This window comes from Syngnathus floridae, chromosome 13 (assembly GCF_059516105.1).
Source record: "Syngnathus floridae isolate MCC-2025c chromosome 13, RoL_Sflo_1.0, whole genome shotgun sequence".
Classification (NCBI taxonomy): Eukaryota; Metazoa; Chordata; class Actinopteri; order Syngnathiformes; family Syngnathidae; genus Syngnathus; species Syngnathus floridae.
The window spans coordinates 6,134,468-6,150,557 of NC_142425.1; the positions used below are offsets into that span (position 1 = coordinate 6,134,468).

The 16,090-nt window shown below is 38.1% G+C and overlaps 2 protein-coding genes across 6 annotated transcripts; one reads left to right on the plus strand and one right to left on the minus strand.

The window, feature by feature from the left end:
• Positions 1-2,866: 2,866 nt before the first annotated feature.
• Positions 2,867-13,446, minus strand: armc9 (armadillo repeat containing 9). 5 transcript variants are annotated; one of them, XM_088394812.1, is made up of 26 exons: positions 13,251-13,446; positions 12,998-13,072; positions 12,778-12,903; positions 12,455-12,625; positions 11,816-11,971; positions 11,640-11,732; positions 10,813-10,837; positions 10,477-10,634; positions 10,112-10,210; positions 9,803-9,832; positions 9,083-9,117; positions 8,883-8,994; positions 8,652-8,744; positions 8,323-8,413; positions 7,942-8,062; positions 7,677-7,816; positions 7,468-7,544; positions 7,245-7,319; positions 6,965-7,055; positions 6,496-6,554; positions 6,059-6,157; positions 5,737-5,852; positions 5,195-5,364; positions 4,931-5,036; positions 3,853-4,028; positions 2,867-3,071 (listed from the first exon to the last, which is right to left on the minus strand). In XM_088394812.1, the coding sequence occupies exons 2-26, from the start codon at positions 13,070-13,072 to the stop codon at positions 3,016-3,018; spliced, it is 2,550 nt and encodes an 849-aa protein (XP_088250938.1). In that variant the 5' UTR covers positions 13,251-13,446; the 3' UTR covers positions 2,867-3,015. The 5 variants fall into 5 exon arrangements, with proteins under 5 accessions (XP_088250938.1, XP_088250936.1, XP_088250937.1 ...); XM_088394810.1 differs by having other exon boundaries at positions 13,189-13,446; XM_088394811.1 differs by having other exon boundaries at positions 13,381-13,445.
• A 192-nt stretch (positions 13,447-13,638) lies between these two features.
• polr2h (RNA polymerase II, I and III subunit H) lies at positions 13,639-15,379 on the plus strand. The gene is made up of 6 exons (XM_088394684.1): positions 13,639-13,844; positions 14,126-14,212; positions 14,405-14,488; positions 14,656-14,749; positions 14,875-14,958; positions 15,043-15,379. Exons 2-6 carry the CDS (start codon positions 14,140-14,142, stop codon positions 15,158-15,160), a joined length of 453 nt encoding a protein of 150 aa, XP_088250810.1. The 5' UTR covers positions 13,639-13,844; positions 14,126-14,139; the 3' UTR covers positions 15,161-15,379.
• Positions 15,380-16,090: the final 711 nt, after the last annotated feature.

Genomic DNA, 16,090 nt, shown 5'->3' on the forward strand with positions numbered 1-16,090 from the left:
TTGTTATTTACACAAGAACAACAAAGATGTCAAGGTGAACAGCAATGAAAGAAAAAAACAGACTGTTAATATGAAGTGGAAATTTCCATCTTTTAACCCAGAGGAAGTTTACCCTGATCCTATTGTTGTGTTAAGCCCACCTGAGAGGATTACCTGAAGTCTGTCAGGTGTTCACCATGAAGGAATTTTTACTGCTGAGCTGGGGGCGTGTGAGGGGGACATGCTCGAGGGTATACCGACCCCCTCCGCACACACCTTTTCCATTCAGCCATCAAGTGAGGATGTTCTTGTCTGACAATTAGGAACAGAGATACCATCCTCTTTCCCCAAACACCCCGAAGCATGGACTGATGTCATACACACAACAAAAAGGTTCCCATCCTGTGTGCACAAGTCCTCATTGGTAAGCTGATACAGTCGCCAGCTGTGACACTGATTCTTATTCCTGTTCACAAGTCAACAGAGCAATATAACTGCCGAGTGACTCTGTGTCCCACAAACATGCTAACTCGCCCTAGTGTACACACTTTCATTCATGCAAAAGGTTAATGGTTGAATTTGTAGAAACATTCCTGAGAAGGCAGAGCGTGTGGTATCTAAACATGCTCTCCTCTACTGGATGTATAAAACAGCAAAATGTCACTTTTCATTGTCTTACTGACCTTTTATTTGATGTGCTCACCCAAACCACCAAATATGCCCTAAAAATGTCAACAACAAAGTCACAGACTTGTGAGAATGGGTGGTGGGGTCACTTGGACCTATCTATTTCCCAGGACTGATTAAGAGGAAACAGGAGGTTTACCAGAAAGGCGCACTGAAATGGTCTTCTTGGTTTGCGTCACCCATTATCAACAGCGCACATGGCCGTTTACTGATAAAAACATCTAAGTGGGGTTCTACTGATCCTAACACCTTAAATTGTTGTTGGAAACTTGGTTGTTTTAAGGAATGAGCTACATCATCACCGTGCTTCAATGTAGATAAGACGAAAAAATTCTCACAAACACTCCAACATCAGAGTCAAAACAGCAGATGAGCCTTTTTGTTTTTACAAGCATGGCAAATGGAAAGAAGGCAAAGCCTGCAAATCTGAGCGGGAGCTTTCCGGTGCATGATGCCAGTTGTCTTCTTTGTATCCAGCTTGACATTTCCGTACTGAAATAGCACATGTGACACATATCTGTCCGCACTTGACGCTGCAATACAGGCATAATGCAATGGGAAGTGTTTTTCATCCTTTTTGTGTTACAAGACAGAATATACATCTATTTTTTTCTTTTCATATCTTCGTTCATTGTTTTGTTTTGATAAAAAGCAGCGGCTTCCTCTCTGCTGCAATTACAGCTGGACGGTACCAGCATGCTAGAGCTAAGGGTTACTAAGCCACCTGCATGCAAGTGCGTCAATGTGTCATGTGCGACTTATTTCCTCACATTGTGCTTCTTCTCGCTGGCAGCATCCTCAATGAAAATCAGTGGACGCGTCATCCCTCAGGAGACTAAAAGTGAGCCAAGGAAAAGCCATAACGAGCCATATTGCACTTCATAAAAATCTAAGTATTCATCTCCAAATATAATAATTTAAATATCATGACATAACATGAGTAGATAGATAATGACAGATACAAGTTGGATTTCAAGCTGTTTATTATTATTATTATTTAGTGACAATAAAAAAAGTGTTGCATTCCACAAAAATATACATGACTGGAGTTTGAACAGTGCAAATGTACATTGTAAAGAATGATAGCTGAAACATTCACAATTTCATTTTTTTGGGGGGGGGGGCTGTGTAAACATTGCCACGGATCTAAAAATAAACATTTAAAAAGATCATACAACTAAAAAGTAGCAGTGTAGTTTCCAATAAGCGATGTACATTACAGATTTGAATTCAAGGACTGACAATAGACAAGTTACGATCCATGAAAGCAAGCCTCTTGGATCACGTCATTCAAAATGGCAACAAATAGATTCATGATTGCTTTAAAAGTTGCGACTGGTTGTTGTGATCCAAATACCAGCAAATACGTACATTCATAGCCACATGACCAAATAGTTAACAGGTGAGTTGTGATTAGTTACCTGAGCCCTGAGCAACTGATGTCATTTTCAGCTATGAAAAATTTTTTGCTGCTTAATTCACAGAAAAGCAACATTAATTTGAAAACAGTATTTAGACTAGTGGGGGTCACACTGAACATATCAAAATCAGAGAGAAATCATTTCTATGATCATAAAATTTAGATTATTGCGATACAATCATGATCACAGCATGCTACAACTACAATATCGTAATGTACATAAAACATAAAACCCCATTGACTGACCAAACTGATCTTTGTTTGAAAAAAATCTGTAATTAACCATTCATTGTTTTGTGACAGCATAAATGCTGACATTCAGAAAAAACAGAATTTTTTTCTGGATCATGACACACCACTTTAAACCAGTGTGATTTATACTACAAGTACTTCCTCATACCTTGTTTGAAATGTGATGAAAAATTAAATAGTTCCTGGTAGAGTGAATGTTTCACTTGTGATCAGAAAATAAATAAGAATTTATTTTTCCTTTTTTTTTTCCTTTAAGTAAGCTGTAAAATGCCCACATGACATTGGGCTTCTCTCTAGTTTTAAAACTAAGGCTTATCAGTTCTGTCATAGTGTCAGGAGGTTCCGCATATTTGCGTTTGCCAAGTGACCTTGTTGAGAAAGAAAGACAGAGCAGAGAATTGAGGGCCAAACGAGGCCGCAACGAGCACCGGGGTTGGCCGGCTGGGGGATGTGATTATTGTCTGACCCCATATCGGGTTACAAATGTCTGTGCTGAAGCCGGGAAAAAAAAAAATGCATGATCACAATCCTTTGCATTGTTCGAGCCCCTTCGCCTCCCATTGGTGATTCTCAACCCACTCGTTACCCTGACCCTGATCAAAACCTGGAAGGATGATGTTACAGGAAGCGTGATGTGCCGGGGGAGATAGATCTTTGCCGTGGTGACAGCGGCCTCCTCACCTCCGTGTTGACTGGCTGCCTGAAGGGGGAGACTGGGAGGTGAGGGATGAAGCTTTGGAGGGGGGAAGGTACAGAAAATGGATCAAAGGCATTTATGAAGTAAAACAATGACAGGACCTTTTTTTTTGATTGTGTCGTAAAGGTGTGTCATAATTTACCCCCCGAAAATGTAGACTGATTCTAAACTATACAATCGCACAGGCTAATAAGCTATTTCTAAAATGGGCTTACTCAATTGTAAACATGAATTCAATATTACAGAAATTTGCCACTATGGTGCAAGTGTATTATTAACAAAATGTAGCAATCATTTCATGGTCTTTCCATTCTTCCATCATCCTTTGCTTACTTGCAGTGTGGGCGGCCGGGGCAAGGCACATGTCTATTGTGTAGCAAATAAGCCTAAAGGGTTATGTGCCTTAACATGCAGCTGCTACATCAGGAAACTAGCAAAACTGCAGATATTACTGATAATAAACCCAATGAGCAGCAGAAACTGCACTCATGTAAACTAATAGGACCGATAGCAGACAAGTTGAGGATAAAAGCAATGGTAGCGCAGAATAAATGTCCACTTACTCTCTTTGTTGTGTCATGTGCTTCTGCTTATTTGCCTCAAAGGTTCGATTAAGTGACTTCCGTATGACTTCATTGATGTATGACAAATGCCAGAACCTCACAAACACACTTATGCTTGGTTGCATGATTGATGGATGAGGTTACGGCCAGAGGTATTATGAAGATGGAGGCAAAATATAAGATACTACAGCTACAGATACTGTATAAGCGTTGTGACATTTATTTATGATTACACTAAATGAATAGATGCTTACCTCTACTTTGTTGTTTTCCTCCACTCGTGGAGCTTGTGGAGCACCGGTTGCACTGCTGAGGTTCAGCCTGGGAAAATTTGGGCGCCAGACTATATGCAGTGTTTCTCTGAATGTCTCCTGGGTCAGGAGTCCGTGGTAACCTCGGCCTGCTTGCGAACCCTTTTATTGAATCTCCACTGTTGACAAGAAAGATGACAAATCAAGTTAATATGTACAGGTTTGGTTGGTCACTTCGTTTGTCCACTACTGGTATAAACGTAAAATAAGCAACGTGAACTGGGCTGAGTCATCTCCTGACAATGTTATCGAGTCACTTTGCAACATCAGTTTTAATTGAAGCCACTTTCATTGGGTTGTAGAGATCCTTTATCCTTCTCCTGTTTAACGAGTTGCTTCGTGGGCACAAAGCTCACCTTGTACATGACCTTTGAGCTTGACATGTGAGAGCACTCATTCATTTTAAAACCTCTGCTTCTTCATACCAGACTTGATTACTGATATTTTGGAGTTAGCCATCAGTCGGTAGATCATACCGCAAACTCTTGTTACTATATATATTGGTTTCAGCAATCGCACGGGTTTCGAAAGGTGTAGTGTAGCAGTAGTTATAATAGAAATTTTAAAAAGTCCTTAAAAATGATTTAATGTAGTGTTGAGCAAATTTGCCTGCCAGTTGGTTCAATTTTTGTCCAGAAGAAAAGGTGAGGCAAGCAAGCATTGGTTGGACTAAGGAATGTACAGACAGTCCCAATTTCATGGCTGTTCAAACAGATACAGGAAGGACATAATACTGTAACATGAAGCCACATCACCAACTCATATACTTAGTCTGGAAGTTAAAAGTATGGAACTTGAACAGACCATTCATTGTCTTACAACTTATCTCTTTCAGCCAGAGTAATTGCAAGTAGTTAGTAATGAGTCTTAAGTCTCCCTCTAAGACGGGAAGACATATTTGTAGCTCTCTTAATAGATTAGATAGTTGAAATAGAATACAATAAAAAGAGCAAGTTTCAACCCCAAAATATCTTAAAATATTATGAATAGTCTGTGATTATGCACTTTTGTGTCAGATTACCTTTCAAAATGTCCATTGAGTTTCTCTCTGAGGGCTCCTTTTCGGACTCGCACCTCATAGGAGTGCTCAACGTCAGAAGCCTTGACTTGCCGGCCGGACTCCAAGTCTGAATGTTTGTGAAAAACGGTAAATGCAATGATGTTACAAAATGAAATACACCATGACAGTAGTCAGGAAGCGGACTGGCTTTTTTTTCCCCCATCAACTCACAGTACTGAAACTGCTGTCATATTAGTTTATGCGTATTTGCAATGTTCTACCCACCCAGGCTTTGATGCAGGGAATCGGCCGTGTGTGGGCGATTGCCAGAGCTCGTGTGAGGTCGAGAATCGCTCTTGGGAAGAGGGGAGTTTGCCTTCTCGCTCCTGTGTCCAAGGTGAGGGGATTCCACTTCTCGGTCAGTGATCCCACCCTGGATAACTTGATAGTTATTCCTATTCATGGAACATAAACACAGATCAGATTGTATGGTCCAGATAAAATGCAATAATCGTTGATTGTCATGTTCTTTTTGTCTTGAGCTGCAAGTGTGTCTGCACTCATGCATAAGTATTAATATGGCAGTCTCGTAGAAGTGAGAGCAGCACAAGTGCTGACCTAAAATTGCGATTTAAAAAAAAAAATCTTTATTTCATACCTCAACCGAAGCACACAGAAGCCAGACAGGCTTTAATTTCAGAGTACATTGTTATCCTATTTACTGCACGATGCAGGAATTGGGTGCATAAACGCACAAGGTCCGATAACAAATAATAAAAGAAAGAGTAAAACTCAACACAGCACGCATATTTTGTTGTTTCACTTACACAACATTTGTGTTACGATGGGAGCTTGGGGTCACCGGTCGCTGTAGAGGCTCATCTATGCTTGGTTGGCGCTGCGGGCTCGACTTCTTCTTCACTTTGGGTAGGTTGGTGATAATCTGCACAATCAAAACACAGGAAAATTAGCATGGCAGACTTTATTTTTTAAAATAATTACTCGGCAATTTCAAGAAAGAAATTCCCACATTTTATGAACAAAAACACAGTGAAAACAAAAGAACACCGTTCAACAAAATCTTGGAATTTGTCCATTCATTTAGAAGCTGAGGGAACCTCTTGGTGTGTGTGTGTGTTTTGCACTTACACCCAGGTACTCTGTAGTGAGCAGACTTTCGCCAGACAGCTCACTGGGCTTTGGATGAAGGACTTCATCTTTATCTTGGTCCGACTCGATTAAATCTTCCTGTCGCAACACAAACCATGCAGCACCTAAGTATAACATCTGCTGTTTTCTAATCTGTATTTTGTAACAATAAAAATGTCCCTGACAACATTTCACTGAGCAGTTCTAATAATAAAATTAGTTTCCTTTAAAATGTGTACGCACAAAACCTTTCATTAACATTTATCCAGGTGGGGGCGTTTGATTACCTAAGACACATGCATAGTGGGTAGAAAATTATTATTGCTATGGTTGCTTTTACCACTGAAATCTGAAAAAAAAATCTGCTGTAAATGTTACAAAGATGACAGAACAGACTTGTGGAAACAGATGCAGTAAAGTATTAACATCAGACTTACGTCATAGTCATCCTCATCCTCGTCATCGTCATCGTCTAATTCTGGTCCATCTGTATCCACTGGATGGAACACAGTATTTATGTATTTAATGAAGAAAATTCTCAAATTCAATCATATGTTCAACTAACGCAGCAAGGGGTCTGAATAACAAAATCTAGATATTAATGAATGGAACATTTCAAGTTGATTTTTTTTCCCCATCTTAAAGAAATGCAAAACATTACCAAAGAGTAAACCAGAAAGCATAAGGACAGGTAAGGTGAAGCACGTGACCTCCAACTAGGGAACCATTCATTAATAGGAGTTTTATTGCCTCTCATTTCCACTTTGATTTGCACAATAGCAAGTGAAATTCAAATTCAGTCTTGTTTCCAAATTGGATAAGTTGATATCCCAGAAATGTGATTGTGTTACATTGCAATGATTCATTATTTATTTTTTAAAGTAGTGTATGAGTGCTTCCACTGACCTGAGTTGAGCTGCTTAATTATACAGCCAATCTGTCTGTGAAGAACTGGATTATCCTCCTTGCAGAAGCAACAGAGGATCTCTTCCACACTCTTAACGCATTTGAGCAAAACACACATTATCAATCTGACCCCCGAGCAACAAGTATAAAAAAACACAATGCAAGTGCAAACATCTTTAAAGACTGAACATCTGCTGGGTGTGTTGAGACATTTAAAGCAAAGAGAAAGGCTAAGTCAGCATCCTGTAGAAGGGTGAAGACATCTTCAGTACTATCTCACCATTTCTTTTGCTTCCTGTCTCACGGAGGGGATACTCAGGATGCTGTACAGGGCTCCATTCACATATGTAGGAATCTAGAGAAAACAACACAGATGTGTCTCCATTTGCAAAATCAACAGATTTGCACACAACGTATAATTGCATTCAGTTTGTGTGTTGAAAACACCTTACTGTCATAAATACACACAGGCACACAGTTTTCAATAAGACCTAATGTATCACCTCATGGTTGTCATGTCCGAGGAGGTTAGTTAGTACATTGAGCACATGTTTGGCATTTTCTGCACACTTCATTTTTCCTGTACAAAGACAGCCATCTTAGAAATGTACACAAACACATGACTTCACAGTATGCATTAGTTGAATATTTCTAAATATATATATACACGTGAAACTACAATCTCACTTATTCATGTTTCTTCTTCATGTACCTTTTGTTCGCAGGCACAAGTTCATGAGAAGAGATGCAGAATACTCCAGAGTGTAATCGCTCAGACAGTCTGAGTCATCCAATTCATCCACCAGCCAGCCAATCAGATCATCTTCAATCATGACTGTCTGTTGGCTCCTCCTAATAGAACAAATGCAGCGATCAAAATGGCTAAAATGACATCACATATTTATGCATTGACTGCTGAAAAATGGCTGATTGAGACTTTGTTTTTGATGCGGTAGGGTTTACAAACTCACACTTACATGAGGCTGAGTTTCTGCAGAGCCACCAGCACATTCTCTCTGGTCAAGGAGTCCTTCTCCTCCCTGAGTGTTTGCATCAGGAGTTTTAGAAGTGATGGGATTTGGGAGAGGTAAACTCGACCTGTAAAATACATTTGTCATATTTCTCAGTCTTTAAATGTCACTTTTTACTTTAAAGCTGCTTATTTGCTGTCCTTGGTCTTATTCTATGATTGAGAAATTATGATAAAACATCAATACCATCGCTTCAACTATTCTACAACAAAGCACAAATGAAAATGTCAACCAATATTGAAAGGCTTGCCTTCCAAACCACCTCTGTTGTTATTTCAATCCCTGAATCATGCCTACAACCATACCAAACTCTTATGTGACACTTACCGTCTGCAAAGGAGGAAAACGTATTGATGAGACGAGCCATGTACTGCCTCACCATTTCGTTCTTTGAAGTCAGTAATTGAAGCACAGTTTCCTATCGAGAAAGAATGTGCGTACTAATTTTCATTAGATGCCTTGAGATGAAATCCATATTCAAAAATGCAATTAAGACTTGGCAAGGAGCCACTGCAGGAAAGAAAAATAATCAAACCTGGAACTAATTGCTAGATATGTACCATTTTTACTTTACCAGGATTGTTGACGTTTCACATTTGTTCAACATTTCATAATAAAGTAGTAAAACACAAAAGGAAATATTCAAAGGGCTCCACCTGCTTGGTACTGTACTGTTCCAATAGATCATTGGTTATGTAAGCTTGAAGCGCAGTGTCCCTCTGTTCACCAGGAAGTGAGCGAGTAAGTCTCTAAAATTGATCGACAGATTGAGAGGATCAGGATAAGTGGTCAGGAAACAACATGCCAAAGGTCGGCACTCTTACAAAAGCAGTGATCGATTTTTTTATTTTTATTTTTTTTAACCATGAATTGTAAAATGTACAAACCCAGCGCAGCGCCTGAAGCAAAAGTGACTTTAGACGGTCTGATCCTTCAAGCAGGTCCTTTTTCAGTTTCACATAATCCAGAGAGGGCAGCATTGGCACATCCTTATGTCTACTGAGGATTGTCAGAAAAGACATCCAAAATAAATTTCGTTATCAGGATGTTCAAAAGAACCACAAGTGTAGAAGACCAAAACACTTACTATGGTGCAATGGATGCTTGAAGTATTGAGGAAGCCTAAAAAAAAACACAAAAAACATCTTGTATCACGTTTTTATTTTAAACTCATGCAATTGTTAGACAAACGTGAGTTTCAATCATTAGTAAGTGTTGCATTCACATGCTTATCATGCATGTGGGCACATGCACAAATCCCAAATTTATATTTCTGTTTGGAAAGATACCCAATGCAGAGACAAGTCGGAGAGGATTGTTGGAGTTAATAGTAAAAGCGCAACCACGACAATGAATCGAATATTATGGTTTTATGTATGTAAATAAATGTCATCTTGGTAACAGTCTGAAACAAGTCTGAGAAACGTCATTTAGTACATAACGAATATTATTACGCTTTCATATTGTTGAGAATTGAGCTTGGTCTCAAATGACATTTTTCCACATAACCCAAGGTTTACATAAGCACTGGCTATTCTGTCAAGTAACCTTTACTATCTTGTAAAGCCATTTATTGTTCATGTTATTGACTTCACTGACAGCTCTGCTACGAGTTTTCTCCAGCATGTAAAACGCAAGCAAAGAGACAAAACAAACCGTCCATTATGGTTAATCATGGTGTTAACATTGGAACATCCGCAAAGTACAATGTGGCTTTTCTGTGGAAGAGGACACGATGACGAGAGCAAAAGAGCAAAACAGTAACGGTGGAAGAAGTGAAATACAGATGAAAGTATGATAAACTTACATCATCATAGGGACTCAGAGAGTAATATCCCTTTTGAGGACAAAAGTGTCACACACACGTACAAACACAAAAAGAAAGGTTTTTCAGTCTACCTTTAAGAGATAGAACATTGTTCGTGTCGGAATTGAGCAGCTATACTCTTTATTTTGCATCACAATCAAAATCACTACACGTTATAATTGCCTGCAAATCATATTTAATGCATTGATTTTTTTTTTTTTTTTACCCTAAAGTCCACTTTTATGTGACTCTCATCATAACCACCAACAAACCAGATTAAGTAAAGTGTAAAAAAGTTGTTCTACTCACAGTGCCAGGCCTGGTAAGGTCAGTCATCTGGACCGTGCTCTGCCTTATCTGGCTGCTGAACAGGCGAGCACACACACTTTGCAGGTACTCGGCCGATATCTGCAAAAACATAGTAGGCCACATTCTATAAATAAGTATAAATATAAGTAAATGTCATTTTTGTATTTCTAACTGTAATTGTACATCCACCACAGTAGGTGACAGTAGCACATCATTGTATAGTCATTTTCTAAACAGCCATGAAAACTGCATTTTCCATAAGTATCTTCATTTCACTTCATTTGTACTTGTCACTTTGAATACAAAACTTTTAGCCAGTATTAAATTTATGTCGTGGGCATATTTGAATTTGCAAACAGCACTACATTTTTTCCACTGATGGAGGCCTTTAAGGTGTCAACCAGCTCAGCTGTGATGCCAATAAGCTGGTAGTAGTCTGCTTGCATCTTGTTGAACTTGCGCACGAAAGAGGTGGCACGGCGCTCTGACTCAAGCAGCTGCACCTCGAGTTGCTGCAAAGCTTCTGTGGAAAAAGAAAAAGGGGGGGGGGTTACAATGCATACAGATATAAGTACAACAGATTCATATTGTATCAATTGTAATTGGTAATGCAACATGGGATGTCCAATGTTAGTGAATAAATTTGAAATTGACAAGGTAGTCTTACATTCATCACTAAACACATACTAAGCATCATTTACCTTTTGAGCTTTTTCCACCCTCCTTCTGCATACCGTCTGTTAAAGAACACACGTCATCACACTCATTCAACATTTCTAATGTGTATCCATTTCTCACAATGTCACATAACGGTGCGTAAAGAATACATGATAAGTGAGTCATAGAAGGTCCTATATCCTGTTGGAAGCTGCCACTGGCCTCACTAAGACAGTTTGTACAAGATTAAGACAATTCATTTTATAGTGTGACGGCAAACTAGTGTCAATATGTGATTAATATAAGTTTGTTTTGTAGGGAGGGATGCACTTCATTTTCTTTTTAAATTTTCATTGACCAACACCCTTTGATGGACCAATACAGCTGTCATGCATGACTTTACATACACTTTAGAGTGGACCTCTTACACTTAACTTGTAAGACAAATAGGTTTTCCAAGCAGCAGTCTTTTTAATGTATGTGTGTGTGTGTATATATATATATATATATATGTATATATATATATATATATATAAGCATTTGACACGTCAGCTGTGTGAGTGTTTGCATAAGAAACTATTATATGCGTCAGATGAGCTTAATGGTGGTTTGGGTTATGTTGTATGGAGTGATTATAGTTACGTTACGCATTACATTAATATGAGTAACGATTGATATTTCTAGGTTCCTTTTGTAGCTATATTTTTTCATACAAATCACCCAGGGAATGTTGGTGTGACATGAAATGACCAGATTAGGATGGGTTCTTCTGTTAAGTGATAATTAATGTTCATGGACCTTGACCTTGAATTGTCAAGCGTTAGGTATATTAGCCAAGTTATTTCCTATATTAATTTGCAGCAAAGGATACATATAATGTTAGCAGTCTCGGGCAGTTTGGAGGCTTCATAGTCATAGACAGAAAGTCTTGAAGTTTATTCTTCAACTTTGGTACCCAGGTTTCCTAGAAAAGATAATAGCTGATTGAAAATGTTCCCCTGACAAATAATCATTACAAACATATAATAAATTAATTTAATAGACAACCTGAAAGAGATCCTTGAAGAAGGGATGGTTAGTGGGGTTGGACACATAAGGCAAAGCATAATAAGGCAGAAACTCGGTGTTTTGACTCAGTGCTCTTCCACATGTCTCCAAGTATTTTTTGAAATAAGAAATTCTCTCTTCAAACTCCGCCTGGTCCTGTAGATGATAGAATCTGTTATGTCATGCCAAGATTCCAATGACTTTTAGGTGAAAGACCAATTTAAAGCACACAAAAAATACCACGCATTATTTTTAGTATTATAAATGTATCCCTTGATCAGTAACCATTACAAAGCTTGTTTTGAGGGAGCAGACCTGTCTCATGCAAATTAGTTATTTCTAGTATTTCGCTTGCTGATGATGAGAGGACCGACCAAGCAGCAGCGCACACGCCCTCCAGTGGTCACCGTTTTGAAAAGTAACTGTGTGTATGTACTACATGGCTTTTAAATAAAAAGTAAGTATACGCCTTTGGAATCACGTGGATTTCTGCATAATTTGCTCATAAAATGCATCTTGATAGTCATTAAAATAAAAACAATAAATAAATACTGGCTGTAATTGCTCTACTGCAACATGTTTACTGGACATGTTGAGCAGTTGACACTTGATCCCACAGTATAAATACAAAATACATACTTGTCTTTCAGAATGACTTCTCAGTGGGTAGATGGTAAAATGGATATAAAGATAGAACTCCAGCTTTTGGGCCTCAGTATCGGCGCAAACTAGATCAGTATCAATATTTTCTTCCCACAACTGAAAAAACACCTTATGGGCTCCATCATCGAAAGAACTGAGGAGATCTTTCTGCACACAGATGGGATTAGAAGAGAAAATAGTCAGACATCTGAAATATACAATCAAATTGGCCATGTACTCTAGATCCAAGACAAAGCTGTTAAACTTGTCATTTTACATATTCTACTAACCAAGTATAATGCATCAGTTTTACAATTTACCTGGACGATGTGAGTCTTTACGTCTCTCAGCGCATTTCCTTGAGGTTTGGACACAAGTTTTCCTTTACTTTTGCACTCCATGTCAAAACTGTTTACTGTGATATCAAATTGTTCAACCTTAAGGTACTATGGTAGGTAAAATAAACAAGCAATAGGGGTCAATGACATATTTTGATTAATGTGGACACAACATCAGATTGATTGATTGATTGATTTATACCTCCATGATCATCCCAAGCAGATTGGCTTCAGTGGCTAAAATGTCCCCCATTCTGTCTTCCTCCTTGGAACTCATCTGAGTATCCACAAGTTGTTAATTAAACCACACATAAATAACAATTTGCACTTCTTGGTAGCTGAATGTTTCTGTTTTTCTACGAAAGATTTGACTGATTCCAGCGTGTTCATTACCGACGAAAATGAAGTGAACAACTGTTCGATGATATGCTAGCAGCAGCAACAGTTCTGCATACCAGATCTTATTCTCGCCGTCACTCTTCTCAATAACAAAGATAACATCTAAACGGGCGCTGTCATCCTTGCTCCAAACGTCACAATCCAATACCAAATTATTGAAAAAAATCTCATGATCTTCTACAGTACCTCGATATTACTGCGACATCCATTAGCTAGCAACCGTACGCGGAAGGGACGCTGACTACATAGCAACCAGAGTTTAGGCTGGAAAGTGGAAGTAAATGTCGTAAAACAATTATTTAACGATGGAAAATTTTGTTTTTGTTCCTTTTACCATAAGAATGGCCTATGTATGTGTATATAGTTTAACCCCCCAAAATGTGTGGTGGTTTAAATAGATTGAATATGTTGCAATATTCATTTTAACACAATAAAAGCAAATGGAACTCGCCGGAAGTAGATTATGTGTCAAAGGTTGAGCACGTTGTTTGGGTTAGCCGCCGCATGTTGTTTTGAATGAATGACGAGGTAACCAAACAAGAAATTTAGTGCACCCCATATTTTCACTTTTTACTACAACCTGCAGCCGAGCACCGTAAAAGCCTTACTGTGTACAATATAGAAGAAGGTCGTACACGAACGTCCAAGAGGTAAGCTTCGGGAAATGGGCGCACAACACGCTAAAGCTACTAGTTAGCATATACCATATAACATTATGGACAATCGAAATTTAAAGTCAACGACTAGCCCCCACGGGACCTTTTGTAGTGACATATTTCTAATAATGTTCGACTAACCACGATAATTTCATAACTACGACACCTTTTCTGCTCATGTCAACATGAACGCTGTTGTGCACTGTTGTCCCACACAACTTTCCAGCCTAATTTTAAACTGCATGTTTTTGTCATTCTTGTACATCTGTGTGCAGAAACAGGGAACCAAATGGCAGGAATCTTGTTTGAGGATATATTCGACGTAAAGGACATTGATCCAGATGGCAAGAAGTTTGACAGAGGTCTGTTATGTCTTTTGTGAAAAGCTCCTTAAATCACACACTGTAACAGATTTTTTTTGTATTTTATTTGCTCCCTTTAAGACTACCATGGATGTTTGATCATGAATGCAAACTAATTATAAACATTATACCTGCTGATATTTACTAGGGAATCTAAATAAGTTTTTACATTTTATTGCTTATTTTCCACAGTATCTCGTCTGCATTGTGAAAGTGAGTCATTTAAGATGGACCTCATCTTGGATGTGAACATTCAAATCTATCCAGTAGATCTTGGTGAGATCTTACATCTTCATACTAAAAGTGCATAAGTCATTTAATTGGTTGTTTTTATCATGAAGTAAGGACATTAAAAGCATATGTATGGTCAGTCAATGAAGCTATACAAAAAACACATGATAGTGCACAGTAAAAAAAAAAAAAATTTTTTTTTTCTTATTAAGGTGACAAATTCAGATTAGTAATCGCCAGCACGTTATATGAAGACGGAACGCCAGATGATGGGGAGTACAATCCTCAGGATGACAGACCATCTCGGTATGTTTCTACTAAACCTCAATAAGACATTTGTTTTATTCATTTTTATTTGTCTAGTTATGAGAGATTGCGTGTTCAATGGACACAGGGTGAAGCTTGAATTTAATTTTTGCAATTTTTTTCAGATCAGACCAATTTGATTATGTGATGTATGGGAAGGTTTATAAAATTGAGGGTGATGAGACGTCAACAGAAGCTGCAACACGCCTGTGAGTTATTTTGTTATTTTCTTTTTCTGTTGTGTAATGCTAAAGGTTTATGAACTTTCTTGAATATCCTCTCTCTCCTTTCAGTTCTGCATATGTCTCTTACGGTGGCCTCCTCATGAGGCTGCAGGGAGACGCCAACAATCTTCATGGTTTCGAGGTGGACTCCAGAGTGTACCTTCTCATGAAGAAACTGGCCTTTTAAACCACTCCCCTCTTTTCATTGTTGCCTGTATCACAGTCTGCATCAAAACCATACTGAACCAAGTGCAGTGATAAATAACAAACTGAGGATATATAGAAGTAGTGTTTCTATTTTGCATTCATAGATTGGAAAAAAGTTGGATTGTGAAAAGATTGTAAAATTTAAAAACTGTTTCACCCCTCATCTCCTCAAAATCTGTAAATAGATTTTTTATACATATGTTCTCACAAAAGGGCTCTTTATTTTTTGGATAATGTACATTTAGATAATTTTGTGGTCCCAGAATTATGGAATAGTGATGTTTGCAAAAACTATGCTGTGGATTTAGGTTTATAAAACTGCAGTTTTTGATGGATTTTCTTTATTTTAAACAAAGTGAAACCTCGATAATCGAACAAACGCACATTTTCTTCGTGTTTACTGTAGTGAAGGATTTCAAATTACCTTGATTTCTGCATAAATTTATTATATAATGTGATATGCTCTTCATCTACATTACAATAGACAAAACAGTCTACTTTAAGTAATACCACACTGACCATTATGTTTTCATGTTTTTCTTTGGACAATCATTTAAGTATTAAGTAAGTAAAGTATGTGAACCCTTGAATTTATTTGACCACCACCCAAATAAGATTATTTGATTCCTTAGGCCTATAGTTAATACACCAAAATGTTGAAGTATTTTTATTAAACCAAATTATAGTTTTACTGCCAAAATATTATAGTTCCTCATCACATTTTTAACACACAATGCAGAAAAAATCCATACACCGCTTTACCCATAACATAATAGAAACACCTCTGTCCTTGCACAATGGATACTGAAATTGCAGATTCTACTGTAAAATCAAACGTTTTGTTCCCTAACTGGCAGAGAACTATTTAGTCCCTGGCATGCTGGAGCCTGTTACACTGATAATAGTGGAC

Excerpts from the sequence above, each read along its gene's own strand:
- armc9 (XM_088394812.1), bottom strand. The coding sequence starts at position 13,072 with ATGAGTTCCAAGGAGGAAGACAGAATGGGGGACATTTTAGCCACTGAA. Across the intron at positions 9,118-9,802 it reads CTCTGAGTCCCTATGATGAT|GCTTCCTCAATACTTCAAGC; the intron begins GTAAGTTTATCA and ends GTTTTTTTTTAG. Across the intron at positions 7,320-7,467 it reads TCGGACATGACAACCATGAG|ATTCCTACATATGTGAATGG; the intron begins GTGATACATTAG and ends TGTTTTCTCTAG.
- polr2h (XM_088394684.1), top strand. The coding sequence starts at position 14,140 with ATGGCAGGAATCTTGTTTGAGGATATATTCGACGTAAAGGACATTGAT. Across the intron at positions 14,489-14,655 it reads AATCTATCCAGTAGATCTTG|GTGACAAATTCAGATTAGTA; the intron begins GTGAGATCTTAC and ends TTTCTTATTAAG. Across the intron at positions 14,750-14,874 it reads CAGGATGACAGACCATCTCG|ATCAGACCAATTTGATTATG; the intron begins GTATGTTTCTAC and ends AATTTTTTTCAG.